General features: G+C 38.8%; 1 protein-coding gene across 2 annotated transcripts in view; it reads right to left on the bottom strand.

The window, feature by feature from the left end:
* Positions 1–17,080, bottom strand: part of LOC150074953 (CUGBP Elav-like family member 1) — an 824,767-nt gene that overhangs the window by 688,030 nt on the left and 119,657 nt on the right. For both annotated transcript variants that reach the window (XM_090388957.1, XM_090388958.1), the window contains exon 2: positions 4,723–4,892. In XM_090388957.1, the coding sequence (XP_090245083.1) occupies positions 4,723–4,892 (170 nt within the window). The remainder of the gene's footprint in view (positions 1–4,722; positions 4,893–17,080) is intronic.

Below are 17,080 nucleotides of genomic sequence, written 5' to 3'. Positions count from 1 at the left end.
GGGTGGATGGATCTATCCAGTTATATTAAAGGAGGCAGCAAAGGAAGTAAGCAAACCCTTAGCCATAATTATGAGAGCTTCCTTGGACTCAGGGGAGGTACCCATAGACTGGAAATGTGCAAATGTGACCCCAATTCACAAAGGAGGATCAAAGGCTGACACAAGTAATTATAGACCTGTGAGCTTAACTTCTGTTCCAGGAAAATTAATGGAGGCACTGGTTAAAGAAGCACTGCAGGATCATTTAGACAAGACTTCAGTTATAGCTCAGACACAGCATGGTTTTGTTAAGGGGAAGTCTTGCCTGACCGACTTGATTGGATACTATGATGCAGTCACAAAAGAACTGGATGCAGGGAATAACTTTGATATTATATACTTGGATCTTAGAAAGGCTTTTGATACTGTTGCACATGGAAGACTGCTACACAAATTGGAGCAGTGTGACATTGGAGGCAAATTGCTGCTATGGATAAAGGGGTGGTTGAGGGGGAGAAGACAGAGAGTGGTAATCAATGGACACTGCTCATTGTGGACTGATGTTATTAGTGGAGTCCCTCAGGGCTCAGTGCTGGGTCCATTATTGTTTTCTGTATTTATAAATGATATTGATGATGGTATATCGGGCTTAATGTCCAAGTTTGCAGACGATACAAAGGTTGGCAGGGTTGTCAAGGACACTACTGACACTATGCTGCTGCAACAGGATCTGGAAAGGTTGAGCAGATGGGCTGAGAGGTGGCAAATGAAGTTTAACATTGATAAATGTAAAGAAGTACTACACATGGGAAACAGCAACCCCAGAGCAACGTATCAACTCTGTGGTACTACACTGACAGTGGTAAAGAATGAAAGGGACTTGGGGGTGGTTGTGCAGGCAGATATGAAGTTCTCTGAGCAGTGCAGAAGGGCTGCAAGAGTAGCTCATGGAGTATTGTCAATGATATACAGGAATTTTTCCAGCAGGGATAAGCAGGTGATTATTCCATTGTATAAGGCGATGGTCAGGCCACACCTAGAGTACTGTATACAGGTCTGGAGGCCTCATTTCAAGAAGGATGTAGAGCTGCTGGAACGAGTACAGAGAAGGGCAACAAGATTAGTGAATGGAACAAAGGGGTGCTCTTACGAAGAAAGGCTTCAGTTTTGCAAATTACAGTGTCTGGAGACTAGGCACCAGCGAGGTGATCTGATAGAGGTGTATAAAGCCTTGAATGGTTTAAGCATGCTCAATGCTGATGGGATTCTTCCTCTAGCTCAGAAAAATCACCTGAGAGGGCATAAATTCAAATTGAGGAAAGACAGATGTAGGATAGACGTGCGGAAATTTGCCTTTAGCCAGCGGGTGGTTGGTTGGTGGAACAGACTTCCATCCCTTGTGGTGGAGGTTGATAGCCTAAATAAGTTTAAGGCTCAGCTGGACAGGTATTTTGAACAAACAGAGGGGTGAAGTGGAAGTGGGTTTTTTTTTTTTTTTTGGCTGATGCTGCATAAGCTTGCTTTCTTGCATCAAATTCCTCTACTAATGCTAATGCTAAGATCCAAATATATAATATCAAAGTTATTCGCTGCATCCAGTTCTTTTGTGACTACATCATAGTATCCAATCAAATTGGTCAGGCAAGACCTGCCCTTAACAAAACCGTGCTGTGTCTGAGCTATAACTGAATTCTTGTCTAGATGATCCTGCAGTGCTTCTTTAACCAGTGCCTCCATTAATTTTCCTGGAACCGAAGTTAAACTAACAGGTCTATAATTACTTGTGTCTGCCTTTGATCCTCCTTTGTGAATTGGGGTTACATTTGCACATCTCCAGTCTATGGGTACCTCCCCTGAGTCCAAAGAAGCTCTCATAATTATAGCTAGGGGTTTGCTTACTTCCTTTGCTGCCTCCTTTAATATAACTGGATAGATCCCAACCACCCCGGATGCCTTTTTTATGTTTATCCTCAACAATTTCTCCTCCACTTTCCTCTCAGTTATTACAAAATCATCTAGCTCACTGCCAATGTTTACTTCACCTACGACATTCCCCTTCCTGAATAACTCCTCATGTGTGAATGTAGATGCAAAATACTCGTTTAGTTTGTTAGCCACCTGAGCAGGATCCTCAACTGTTGAATCATCAATATCCAGTGGACCAATCTGATTCATCCCTTTCCTTCTTGAGTTTAAATAGGTAAAGAACTCTTTTCTGTTTTTCTTTGCATCCTTTGCCAAGGATTTCTCATAATCTGCCTTTGACTGCCTAATCTCCTTTGTGACTTGGTTACAGACCAACTTATATCTATCATAGGCTTCCATGTCACCCATTAATTTGTATGTATCCCATGCATTTTTCTTCTCTGCCATATGTCTCATTAGTTCATCTGACAACCATTTAGGCCTGAACCTTGAACAATATTTCTTGGTTGGTATGTAAAGCCTGGTAGCTTCCAAGATTAGTTCCTTGAATGCCTTCCATTTTGAATTTGCTGTTGGTAACATCATCAGTTGGTCCCACTGTATAGAATTTAAATACTGTCTCAGACCATCATAGTCGCCTTTACGAAAACAAAAACCTTTCCCTTTACCTCTGATGGTAGTTACCTCCTTAAGTAAATCCCACTTCAGCACACTGTGATCACTGCCACCTAGTGGTTCCTTTATCTGCAGATTCTTAATGCATGAAGAATCACTACTGATAGTCAGATCAAGAGTATTACTCCCTCTAGTTGCCTCCCGAACATGCTGGTGTAGAAAACAATCATCCAATAAATCCACAAAAGCCTTGCTAGTGTGTGAGTGACCAACCCACAAATTCCAGTCAATATCTGGGAAATTAAAATCCCCCATTATAAGACTCTCTAATTTACTGGCCCATTCTATTTCCCTGTACAGTATCTTATTATACTCATCAGAGTCATTAGGCCTATAGCACACTCCTACTCTCAATTTTGATTTACCTATGTCACACCAAACTGACTCGACACTGCACTGTCCATCGATGTCGACTGGCTTCACTTCCTTGGATTTTAATCATTAATAAATACAGAAAACAACAATGGACCCAACACTAAACCCTGGGGGACTACACTAATAACATTAGTCCACGAAGAACAGTGTCCATTGATTACCACTCTCTGTCTTCCCCCACTCAACCATCCATAGCAGCAATTTGCCTCCAATGCCACACTGCTCCAATTTGTGCAGCAGTCTTCCATGTGCAACAGTACCAAAAGCCTTTCTAAGATCCAAATATATGATATCAAAGTTATTATCTGCATCCAGTTCCTTTCTGACCACATCATAGTATCCAATCAAACTGGTCAGACAAGACTTTACCTTAACAAACCCATGCCATGTCCGAGCTATAACTGAGGTCTCATGTAGATGATCCTACAGTGCTTCTTTGACCAGTTAACCAGTTGACCATTAATTTCCTTGGAACAGAAGTTAAACTAACAGGTCTATAATTATTTGTGTCACCCTTTGATCCTCCTTTATGAACTAGAGTCACATTTGCACATCTCCAGTCCATGGGTGCGTTTCCAAGGAAGTCCACGGGAGAGTTTTCTGAGTCCAAGGAAGCTCTCATAATTAGGTTATGGATTTGCTAACTTCCTTTGCTGCCTCCTTTAATATAACTGGATAGATCCATCCACCCCATGTGCCTTTCTTATGTTTATCTTCAACAATTTCTCCTCCACTTTGCTCTCAGTTATTACAAGGGTTGAGGATGTTTACCTGAGAGGTCCACACTTACATTTCCCAGAATGGCCAGGCATCCAGCAAAAACTGATTGACTGATTGGAGATGCTGCAGGAAAATAGCTGAGAATGAATGTATTTCAATGTAGGATAAGAAGATGAGAAATTCTTGCTTATGGCAGAAACAGCACTGAGGGAATCAGTATAAATTATGGCAGGTGTACGACTGGGTTAGTGATCCATTTGTTGCAGATGCAAAATCTCTTCTGATGAATTTACAAGAGGAGCTAACGGATCTGATGGCGGACAGTACAGTGCGAATGAAGCTTCATGAAGGGCAGTTGGACACATTTTGGTTGTCAATAAAGAAAGAATACCCAGCTAGCTCCAAGGTGGCAATTAATGCGTTATTACCATTTTCGACTACATATTTGTGTGAACTGGGCTTTTCAACCTTGACTGAAATTAAAATATCAAAGCGGGAGAGAGTAGGATCCATTGATGAAAAAAATGAGGCGCTTGTGTTGTCAATGATTCTGCCACGCATCAGCAGTCTGTGTTGAGCAAAGCAGGCACAAGTACCACATTGAAAGGTATGTGTAGTTATTTGGTTTAATACTAATAGAATTTTTTTTTTTTTTAGCTTTGCTTTTGTACAGTGATTTAGAGTTCATAAAATGTTAATACATGCATGAGCCAATTCCTGTTGGATTGTTGGATAATAATTGATTCTATTGTGACTTATAGCATATTTATATTAACATTGGTGTAAACTATGCTTTTTGGGGAATTGATGTGCCATGCTGTGTCATGGATAACTTAATGCATGCCGTGAAGAGAAAAATGTTGCGGAACGCTGATCTATGGAATAACAAATTCATGTCTAGTTGAAAAACATAAACAATTAAAAATTTAAAATTGTGGTACAGCCCAGCTGTTAGGCCAACTTTCCCCTCAATCAATATAGAAAGCTGAAAGAAACCGATGCCCGACTGGAAATTTTCATTTTCCATTAAATAAACAAACCTCTAACCTCTGCTCTGGCTGGTAACTTTGTCTCTAAGCACATTGATTTGATACACAGGACCAAATTCTTCAAACAATTTCTTAAGGTCGCTTTCATCCCATGTTCGGGGAATCTGGCCTACGAACATCTTAATAGCATCTGGATCTGGTTGATCTTTATGAGGAGAATTCATAGTCCTAGACAAAGAAAAAAAAAAAAAGGATAATAGTAAAACTAAATAGTAAATAACTGAGAGAGACAGAGAGAGAGAGAGAACAAATTATTTATTCTTTATTACTAAATCATAAATAACTTGTACTAATCACAAGTTAATGACTAGTACAAGCAGATGAAGCAGATTTTTTTTTCCAGTAAAACTATCACAGATATCTACATCAAGGAGCTGATGTCTTGCCCATGGTATTTATGACCATAATCAAACCAGTAATTACTGGTTTAAAATACCTGGAATAAGTAATGCTTCACCAATGGAGAAGACTATTGTTACTTATTCTCAGTGGATACCACCACCCAGCCAGCACCATTTCAAGGCTTGTTGGCCTTGAATAAAGTAACAATAGTCTTCTCCATTGGTGAAGCGTTACTTATTCAAGGTAATTCAATACATGGCAACTCGTTGTGAAGGTAGTCACAATATGAGATGCAATTAAATCGATGCCATTCATTACAATTTACTATTACGAACAAATTCACTGAATTTTCAATAGTAAATTTAAATTCGTATGTATTTTATTTTGCCTTGTGCATTTATTTTTACTTAGTAATTATTATTATGTACACCCTTTCGCATCCCTCATATTGTGAAGTTATATTTCATAACTGGGTTGGCATGGTTGCAACACTGGAGTACCTGCCCACCCACCGACAATAGGCCAACAAGTCTTGAAACGGTGCTGTCTGGGTTATGGTATCCACTGAGAATAAGTAACAACAGTCTTCTCCATTGGTGAAGTTACTTATTCGAGGTAGTGCAATACATGGTAACTCGTTGTGAAGGTAGTCACAATATGAGATACAATTAAATCAATGCCATTCATTACAATTTACTATTACAAACAAAGAGTGGTGTATTTCACTGAATGTTCAATAATATAGTAAGTACGTAAAAAAGGTCAAGTCCAGCCATTATCAACCCACTGCAGGATGGAAGCCTCCTCAACAATTCATGCTGAGGGAAATGGACCATAATCTGCCATGCTGGTCCAGTGCGGGTTGGCAGATCGACTGTATTCAGCAGTCAGGGGCTTGAACCCCGGTCTACTCAAAGAGCGTGTGCTACTACACTCCCGCTCCTGACCACTCGGCTATGGAAGCCGTAGTAATTCCGTACTAAAAGTAAATCTTTAAAAGCTACATGATGTGCTCTTTTATACTCTAGGCAGATAAGTATAATGTAGTTTGTGGATTATGGCAAGCATAACATTAGCAGGAACTGGTATGTAGGAATGAGTGATGTAGGTATGTCCATTTTGTCATCTAGCTACAATAACTTCATCTTATTATTTTGACCTTAGATTGGTAGTCTGTATTTGGAGTTTCTGCTTCATCTGCCATAATTATTATTTAGATGACACTGTTGTTGTTGCCATTTTTGCATACTGCTAGCACAAATAGCTATTTCATAGTCTATATTGAAATAGCTATATTGAAGTCTATGACTTATTATTATTATTATTATTATTATTATTATTAATAGCCATATGGTGCAAGGAAGCCTGAGGCTTATGCTGCACCAGGAAAAAAAAAAAAAAAAAAATTCCCAAGTTACCCTGAGAGAGAGAGAGAGAGAGAGAGAGAGAGAGAGAGAGAGAGAGAGAGAGTCAAAAGTAGAAGGGAATCACCAAGAAAATGAAGAATGATGATATCCAGCTCAGGACCCTGGGTGTGCCAAGCCCATACTCTACCAGTAGCACTAATTGAAATCATAATCAGTGTTACTGGTCTGTTTTGCTCCTTCCTGAAAATCAAAACCTCAGCAGAGGTTTTGATTTTCCATCCATATATTAATAGCTTTTCCATCTTCGATATAGCACCTGAACGCTGTTGATCTTAAATGCGTTGATCCTTTGACATGTTCTTTTATACGCGCACCGTCCTTTAAAATAGTATTCACTGTTGAAGCAGAAAAACCGAATTCCCTTGAAATATAGATGACAAACTTTGTCCTGCTTCATACTTCTTAATAATTTTCATCTTCATTTCTAAATCTATTTTATTTCGTTTCCTGGCACTGCCAGCACTTGCACTTTCCATTGGTCACTTTCCCTTCGTCATTGTAATACGTAAGTAGGAATGAAGAGAAGTTTCTGAAAATTTATTTTTTATATGATTGAATATTTCAGTGGAGGGGAACACATTTCACCATAATAGCATAAAAACCCACACAACTGCAATTATCGGGATTATCACAAATGCAATAAGATCAAGTTTACTACCCATTTATAATTAGATGCACTAAGAGAAAAACCCAATTAACCGGAAAGTGCAAATTGTTTTTATTGTTTTTTGGTCGTGACCTCCAGAAACGTGCTTTACAAAAATATCACAATGGCATTCAAAATTAATTCTTATAACAGCAACATATGATAACGATGAAAGTGTAGTGCGATTTCCATTATAAATATGACCTTTTAGAGAGATAAATAGCTTAGTAATATAGCAAAATTTTCAACTTCCAAAGACTTGGAATGAATTACAAAAAAACAAAAAACAGTGTTATTAGATTCGCATTACGATATTTTCACAATACCTCCATTTATTCCTACAGGATGCAAAATACGTTTCCATGATTTTTTTTAAGATTGCACCAGCTCAACAAAAACTTTACGTAAAGTTGAATTTACGTAAGTCAAGTATCATGTAAGTCAGGAAGTTCCTGTATATAGCATTATAACTCCATTGGGGCATAAGTTAGGGTTATATCTTCTATTGGATTTTTTTTGAAATTGAATAGAAATCATGACTCAGACCAGAGCAGCAAAGCAAAAGGCTCAAACTAATGGGTGCGCTGTGGCTCAGGGTAGAACTGAGGGTGGCAGTTATCCTCGGAATCACATCCTTTTCAAATGAACTGCTTGTTTGATGTTTGTGGAGCAATCAGGAATGGGACATGATATTCCCAAGAGGAATGTCTTTGTGTGTGCACGCGTGCGATGTAAGGAGTGCCGGGCGCCAACTCAGTGTTGTTATGGGCCTATATGAGAGCTTGAAGGATGGGGTGGATGCCCTCGAGGGATTTAAATTGAGGGCCCATCAAGCTCTCAGCTGCCCACAACAATGCCAGAGCTTGCACTTGAACATCACGCAACATAGCAGAAACCCCCAAGGCAGAATGCACTGGTCCAAAGGAACTAGTTGTTGTATGTGACTCTGTTGTCAGGGAAACGGGGAATATATTGTGCAAAAAGGATAGGTGGAACAGAACCAGAGAATGTCTGCCAGGGACAAAGGTTGATGACGTAGTAGAGCAGATATTATCTTTTAAGAGCACACAAAGGGTGATATTGTACACATTGGCACTAATGATATTAAGACTTGCAGAATTACTTAACAAGTACAGGTCAATGTTGAAAAAAAGCCGTGAATTAGGGTTGAATTTGAAAGTGTCTGCAATTCTGCCAGGACACAATAGGAGGAAGTGTATGATGAGAGCCTTGTCGATCAATTCGGCCCTGCAGAGACTGCTCAAGGGGTAGAATTTTTCTCAGCCTGGTCTGTGCTTTTTAACAGGAGAGACTGCTTCTACAGGGATGAGATACACCTAAATAGAAAGGGTGCAAGAATATTTGCTGATGCTATCGAGGCACAGTTAGGTGGGTCAGAAAACTACTAGCTTCGGGGGGGGGATACACGGGCTAATAAATTAACAGTAGACTCTGGCAGAGGTGAAAGTGATTCTTGTACTGCTTCTATCGAAATGAGCAGCAGCCTGGAAAGCAAGGCAATAAGAATTTCCAGGACTGTTGAGGGTCATAGTGGAAAAGTAAATACATGGGCTTTGTAAGGGTAACTAAGAGTAGAAACAGGTGCATGTATACTTACATGTACACCAATGCTAGGAGTATAGTTAATAAATCTGATGAGCTTGAAGTGCTAGTCAAGACATCAAAGGCAGATATTGTTGGGATATCAGAGACATGGTGCAACACAGATATAAGCAGTGGAGAATTGGAATTTGAGGAGTACAATGTGTACAGAAAGGATAGGAAGGGAGGAGAGGTTATGCTGTTAGTTAAGAAATGCAAAATCTAAGAAAGTGCATCCGATTGATGTTGGTGGACAATGCAATGTTGAGTCTGTTTGGCGTGACATAAGCACTGGGAGAGGAAAAAATGACAGTAGGTGTGTGTTATAGGCCTAATGAGCAATTCTAAAATCAGAAATTCCAGGAAATCAGAGCATCTTATAATTAGGAATTTTAATTTCCAGATATTAACTGGAATTTGTGGGTTGGTCACTCATACACTAGCAAGGCTTTTGTGGATTTATTGGATGATTGTTTTCTACAGCAGCATATTCGGGAGGCAACTAGAGGGAGTAATACTCTTGATCTGATTATCAGTAGCGATTCTTCATGCATTAAGAATCTGCAAATAAAGGAACCACTAAGTGGCAGTGATCACAGTGTGCTGAAGTGGGATTTACTCAAAGAGGTAACTACCATCAGGGGTAAGGGAAGGGTTTTTGGTTTCGTAAATGGGACTACGGTGGTTTGAGACAGTATTTAAATTCTGTACGGTGAGACCAACTGATGATGTTACCAACAGCAGGAATACATATAAATTCACAGGTGACACAGAAGACTATGATAGATATAGCCAAGTCACAAAGGAGGTTAGGCAGGCAAAGGCAGATTATGAGAAATTTTTGGCAAAGAATGCAAAGAAAAACAGCAAAGAGCTCTGTACTTATATAAACTCTAGAAGGAAGGAGATGAATCAGATTGGTCCACTGGATATCGATGGTTGAACTGTTGATGATCCTGCTCAGGTAGCTAACAAACTAAATGAATATTTTGCAACTACATTCACACATGAGGAGTTATTCAGGGGAGGGGAATGCCAGAGGTAAATTAAACTCTGGCAGTAAGCTAGATAATCTTGTAATAACTGAGTGTAAAGTGGAGGAGAAATTGTTGAAGATAAACATAAGAAAGGCACCTGGGGTGGATGGAATCTATCCAGTTATAATAAATGAGGCATCAAAGGAAGTAAGCAAACCCTTAGCCATAATTATGAGAGCTTACTTGGACTCAGGGGAAGTACCCATAGACTGCAGAGGTGTAAGTGTGGCCCCAATCCACAAAGGAGGATCAAAGGGAGACACAGGTAATTACAAACCTGTTAGTTTAACTTCTGTTCCAGGGAAATTAATGGAGGCACTGGTTAAAGAAGCACTGTAGGATAATCTAGACAAGACTTCAGTTATAGCTCGGACACAGCATGGGTTTGTTAAGGGGAAGTCTTGTCTGACCAATTTGACTGGATACTACAATGTAGTCACAAAGGAACTGGATGCAAAGATTAATTTTGATATCATATATTTGGATCTTAGAAAGGCTTTTGATACTGTTGCACATGGAAGACACTGCTCTTCATGGACTAATGTGATTAGTGGAGTTCCGCAGGGTTCAGTGTTGGGTCCTTTGTTTTCTGTATTCATTAATAATACTGATGATGGTATATCAGGCTTAATGTTCAAGTTTGCAGCCGATATGAAGGTCGACAGGGTCGTTAATGACACTAATGACAGTACATTGCTGCAACAGGATCTAGAAAAGTTGAGCAGATGGGCTGAGAGGTGGCAACTGAAGTGTATCATTGACAAATGTAAAGTACTGCATATGGGAAGCAGTAACCCCAGAGTAACGTATCAATTGTATGGTACTACACTGACAGTGGTAGAGAATTAAAAGGACCTGGGGGTAATTGTGCAGGCAGATATGAAGTTTTCTGAGCAATGCAGACGGTCTGCAAGACTAGCTCATGGTGTCTTGTCAATGATAAAATCAGGAATTTTTCTAGAAGAGATAAGGAGGTGATTATCTCCTTGTATAAGGCAATGGTCAGGACACACCTTGAGTACTGTATACGGGTCTGTAGGCCTCATTTTAAGGAGGATATAGAGCTGTTGGAATGAGTACAGAGAAGGGCAACAAGATTAGTGAATGGAACAAAGAGTTACTCTTGTATGGGATTATTCCTCTTGCTCAGAATAATCGCTTGAGAGGGCATAAATTCAAATTGAGGAAAGACAGTTGTAGGATAGATGTACGGAAGTTTGCTTTTAGCCAGTGGGTGGTTGATTGCTGGACAAAACTTCAATCTGTCGTTGTAGAAGTTGATAGTTTAAATAGATTCAGGCAGAACTAGACAAACATTTGGAGCGAGGGGATGGGTGAAATGAGAAGTGTGTGTGTTTTTTTTGGCTGATGCTGTATAAGCTAGCTTTCTTGCATCATGTGCCTTTGTTAATGCCAATGCTATTTTTGGCATCAACAAGGATATGTTTTACTGAAAGCACTGTGTTGCAGTGAAGATGCTCGAGGGTGGGGGATCTCCCCTCTTAATAGATAACTATGAATAATATTTGTGTGACCTGTTCGTAGGCATGCCAATATTACCTCCTGTTTTTGAATTGAGCTGAAGTTTGAAAGCCATCGCTTCGGAGTACCAAGCCATTTGGCTTGATACTCCGAAGCTTATTGTTATATTGATTTTCCCATGATAATTGCCACTGGTACATGCATTTTCCTTGGATTGATTTATAGTCTTGAAATGGGACTTTGCAATTGTCATCAGGTGGTAAGACAGCCGATTTTGCAACATTGTCAGCTAATTCATTTCCTGGAATTCCCATATGTCTAGGGACCCAGCAGAGGTGTATGCTTTTTCCAAGTTCGAATACAATATGTAAATAGGAGATTATTTCCTTTAAGATTCAGTGAGTGATATCATGGTGTTTATCAGCGCTTGAAGTGCCCTCAAAGAATCTGTAAAAATTATACTATTTTCGGTATCGGAGGACTTCATATGCTTCACCGCAATCTGAATTGCCATTAGTTCGGTAGAAAACATACTGAACTCGTATGGCAATTCATAGATCAATGTGACGTTCGGAAAAACTGCGGCAATTCCAACGTGGGCCTCATTCTTTGATCCGTCCGTATGCATTATGGCGAAGTTGGGAAACTGATCCACTACTGCATGATACAGTTGTAAGAAATTTTCTTTATGTAATTTGGATTTATTCCATTGATGAAGGGATAAATCTCCTGAAGGTGAAGTAATGTCCCAAGTAACATAGGAAATTGGAAAGGTATTAGCAACATTATTAAAAGACAGATTAAGTTCTTCTGAAAGGTATTTTATTCGCATACCTAATGGTTGGTTAGCAGAAGGGCGGTTTCAGTATAACATGCAGTGCAGGTGGGTGTAAAGTATCTGCCAGTTTGGGTTTCAGGCATAGTTCTAATTTTGTACGCATAGTGTAATATAAGTTGTTGTCTTCTAATAGAGAGAGAGGGGTTCATGCATTTCAGCATATAGACAATGTATTGGAGACGTGCGATATGCTTCTATGGCAATGCATATTGCACTATGATGGACAGGGTCAAGCCAGTGAAGGACACTAGGTCTTGCTGAGCAATACACTGGTGCTCTGTAGTCAAGCTTTGATCTTATTAAGGCTCTGTATAATCATAACAAGGTAACTCAATCAGCTCCCCACTTAGTTGCTGAGAGAACCCAGATGATATTTAACTTTTGCTGACAGGATGTTCTTAATGTTTTAATATGCTCTAAAAAATAAGTTTATGATCTAGTGTGATTCCTAAGAACCATATGCTGGGATGAATTGCTATTGGTTGGCCATTCAGTTGTAGTTCCGGATGTTGGTAAGGTTTACGTTAGCAGCAAAAACGGATGCACAACGTGTTATGTGGACAGAGTTGAAATCCATTAGTTTGTGTTCATGAACTGATCTTAGTTATTGCCCCTTGTAACTGTCTTTCAACAGTATTCATGTTTTTTTCATGACACGAAATGCTAAGGTCATCTACAAATAGTGGTTTCAATAGTGTTTGGAATTTGTTCGGTAATGGTGTTTATTGCAATTATAAAAAGTGTAGCACTGAGTACAGAGCCTTGAGGGACTCCTTCTTCTTGTAAGAACACTTGGGATAATGAAGTTTTAAAACAAACTTGAAATGTGTGTTTGTACAGGAAGATCTGAATGAAAATCAGGAGATGACCCTGAAGTCCATGGTGATATAATTCACAGAGTATTCCATACTTCCACGTGGAATCATAAGCTTTACTGACATCAAAACACACCATGACATGATGTTCCGATCTAAGGAATGCATTTTGGATGGAGTTCTCAAGTCTTACTAGTATATCTAGTGTCCATCTGTTTTTTTCAGATACCATATTGTGTAGAATGTAGGAGATTAAAGTTTTTCTAGGTACCATATCAGCCGACAGTTTATCATCTTTTCAAGAATTTTGCAGAGGCAATTGGTCAATGCAATGGGTCTATAGCAAGTAGGGTTTGTTGGGTCTCTTCCTGGTTTAAGCAAGGCAAGGACTGTAGCATGGTGCCATTGTTTAGGGAATGTATCTTCTAAGTAAAGTGTATTGAACAGATCAAGGAGTAACAAAAATGATTCAGTACTTAGTTCCTGTATCATCAAGTAGTGAATATTATCTGGTCATACAGCACTGTGTCTAGATGTTGATAGAGCTCTATGCAGTTCATGGAGAGTAAATGATAGGTTGTATTGTTCATTCCCTTAAGCAAAAAGTTTAATTTTTGTTTTTTTCTGTTTTTGTTTTAAATCTTCTGAAGGCTGGTGTGTAACTTTCTGTTGCTGATGCTTTGGCAAACGTTTTCCCTAAGATGTTGCAATTGGCAGGGTCAGAAACATTGTCCCCACCCCCATTCCATGATAGGCACACGAGAGTGGTCTGATGTTTACCACTCATTTTTCTGATTATTTTCCAAATCTTATTTGTACGGATGTCTTGATTGATGGTTGAAGTAAAGATCCAAGATGCCTTTTTTATTACAGCATCTAACATACCTTGCTCTGGCACGTTTATACTGGATAAGATTAGCTGTAGTTGGACTGTGGTGAAAGGAATTCCAGGCTTTCCTTTGCTCTTTTTTAGCTGCATGGCATTAATTACTCCGCCAGATTTTTGGGTGTATTTAGGTGTAAAGAGGATTTTGGTATGGTTTTTTTTCACTGCACGTAATAGTTTTTGTGACATATTCAACTAATTCATCAGTTGGGGATTCTTGGATTATTTTCGGGTCAAATTTAGCTAGTTTTTTTATACATCTGCCAATTTGCTTTATCAGTGAGTCACTGTGGAATTTTAGTAAGATGATAAGAGGGCTTATTAAGTAATTCAATTAGTATGGGAAAATGATCACTATGCAGTAGATCATTATTTACTTTAAATTATTTACTGACCACTTTAAAGTAGGATATAGGGCTGCTGAATAGACAGAAAAAGCTATTGCAGTATTAGTTCCAGAAGGAAGGTGAACATATGTAGGTGACCCATCATTTAGAAGGAGAAAGTTGTTATCATCTAAACTTTTTTACAATTTGTTTTCCTCTTTGTTCAATGCTGTTGTTGCCCCATAGTGTGTGATGACCATTTAAATCTCCCAGAATGAGGAAAGGTGTGAGGAGTTGAGATATGAGATTATCTAGATCATTTTGTTGAAAGCTATAACTAGGTGGAATGTACAAGGAGCAAATTGTAATATGGATATCAGCAGCTATATGGACTGCTGCTGCCTCGAGGGGAGATTTCAGTAAAACATGCTTGACAGAAACATGTGGGTTTACTAAAACAGCTACGCCACCATGTGCAGTATTTTGATGGTTTTTGCCTTTTCTAAAGTTATTATACGGAGACAGTTTTGGTGTTTCTTGAGGTTTTAAATATGTCTCTTGAAGGCAGAGACATATTGGCATATATTTAGAGGTAAGATCATATATGCAGTGAGCTATATATATTGGGCTCGCATGGGCTCGTGAGAGCCCATTGTTATTTTTTTTTTTGAAAATTTGCGAGCCCATTGTTGAAACGATTATTTCTTTTACAAATGAAATCCTAAATGCACAATTATTGAGTATCCAGAGCCAGAACTACAGCGAGGACAGTGGGGAACCATCCCCAGCATTTTAATCGCCCAATCGACCAGTTATATATTTTTAAACTGCTTCATTTTTGAGTTAATTACATCGAACCCCTATTTAACAAACTTCTTCATAGCGAATTTTTTAAAAATTTTCCTTGGTTTTTACGGAAACATTTAAAATATTTAACCTCGGGGGCTCACATCTGGTGAGTATGGGCTTGGCAAACCCAGGATCCTGAGCTGGATATCATCACTCTTCTCTTTTTTGGTGATTCCTTTCTACTGCTCTTCTTTTTTTTTTTTTTTTTTTTTCCCGGCTGGTGCAGCATAAGCCTCAGGCTTCCTTGTACCATATGGCTAATAATAATAATAATAATAATTTCCAACGACGTATTACGATAGACAACTCTGTATGCATTGTTCTCACCTCTGGCCTTTAGGTAATTAGAAAACGCAAATTAAGGGTGAAAGGGATTACCGTTCCACAACGTAGTGGTGCCCGTAAAATTATGCAGTCGCATTCCGAGAAGCCGCACTAGTCAATATGCTTTCCATAGCCAGTCAGAGGATTAAGAAGGTTCCCGACACGGTTAATAGCCGCTGGTCAACCTGTGTTGTGGTTTCCCCTTTACTCCGACAAGAAATCATGTTTTTCGGAGAAGTGAGTGATCCAGGCGCTTCAGTAACTTTCTCCTGTCTATGTTTACATGGTCACAGTAACTGAATATCTGAATGATTCCGATATTTTGCGCAGTATTCAAAGAACTAGTGACAGTAATGATGTCGAGGGGTGGAGGAGGAATGAGAGGCAACTTTGAGGTAAACTTCCCAAAGATGAAATGTTGGCAGATTTGGAAACCGCGTCGAGGCTTTCACTGTGAAGAAAATGTTCCAAAATATAATGGCATACAGGCATAATTAAAAAAAAAAAAAAAAAAAAAAACTGTATGCATTATATCACCAATTTCCAGAAGACCAGCACGAATTAAGGATCGTACAAGGGTCATGTGTTCGGGCCACGATAGGCATCTTGTAGAAGGCAATATGAGAAAACAAAAGGAAATATTTATTTTTTAATGCTAAAATCATGACAGAATACAATTATTTCACAAACACCACATTACTGACAGCAATCGCAATTTAATTATATCAAAAACACAAATTAAAATTTTCAAAATATCATACAAATTATAATGAAACATTTAAGTATTATAATAATCTTAATATACTCTAAATAATCCTTAAAGACTAAACTCTATTGTTTGGGTGTAACACTTGTTTCCAGGCAGTGTGGAACCGATTGATTGTACGGTCGAATTTTGTACGATGAAGCCGATTAGCATTAGCATTATTTTGTGAAGGCATTTACTTTCTGATTGATTTGTGTCGTTTAGGGGGGGGGCCTTAGCTGAGGTAGGGTGTTTTACCCCCTATCCAGCTGTGTTAAAATTGATAAACGAGTTCCCGATTTAAAACATCGTCAAGTTGGGAGAAATCACCCTAGGCATATCAACATAGGAGGACAGTAAGGGGGAAAGCAGTGAATGGCACTTGTCAATCACTGATCTGGAGTTTTTTTACTTAATTAATCTAATTATAATAATAACAAGAAAATGGAACATTTTTTCCGGGATTCGTTCAGGCCACGATGGGAAGCTTGTAGCTTGCGGACAGCAATTGAGGATTGGAGGGATTATCCCGCTTTGTGCAAACACTTTGAATCAGAAAGTTAAATATTCTTGATTATTAAACCGACTTTTCAATCTGGAATTTCTTAACGATTTAACACTAATGATTGACATCCTGCAGGAGTTCTCTTACCCTTTCAGAAGCTTTACAAAGTCGCAGAATCACTATAGTAAAAGCAGATGAATTAATTATTTTAACTATCGATGCTATCACTAATTTAAAAAATTCTGAAGGAAATTATGAAGCTAAAATTGAGAGCATGTTGAAGTTGAAAGAATTTGAAGGAATCAAAAGTAAGAACACATTTAAAAAATTACCTTGTGACAGGTTATTAAGGATAAGTTATTAATGCAACAGAGTAATTTTAAATTAAATAAAGAAAATAATGATATTATTGATGATGGCACCTCCTTAGCCAGGTGGGCACGAGTGGCAGTGCTAGCACACACTTCTTGATTAGACCGGGGTTCGAGCCCGTGACCACCAAATACGGAGGATGCGGAAAGGTCAGGGAATG

Source organism: Mastigoproctus giganteus, chromosome 14, assembly GCF_048544385.1.
Source record: "Mastigoproctus giganteus isolate SK-2022 chromosome 14, ASM4854438v1, whole genome shotgun sequence".
Taxonomy (NCBI): Eukaryota; Metazoa; Arthropoda; class Arachnida; order Uropygi; family Thelyphonidae; genus Mastigoproctus; species Mastigoproctus giganteus.
Note: the sequence above shows the minus strand (reverse complement) of the source record. Positions and strands in the feature narration are given on the sequence as shown.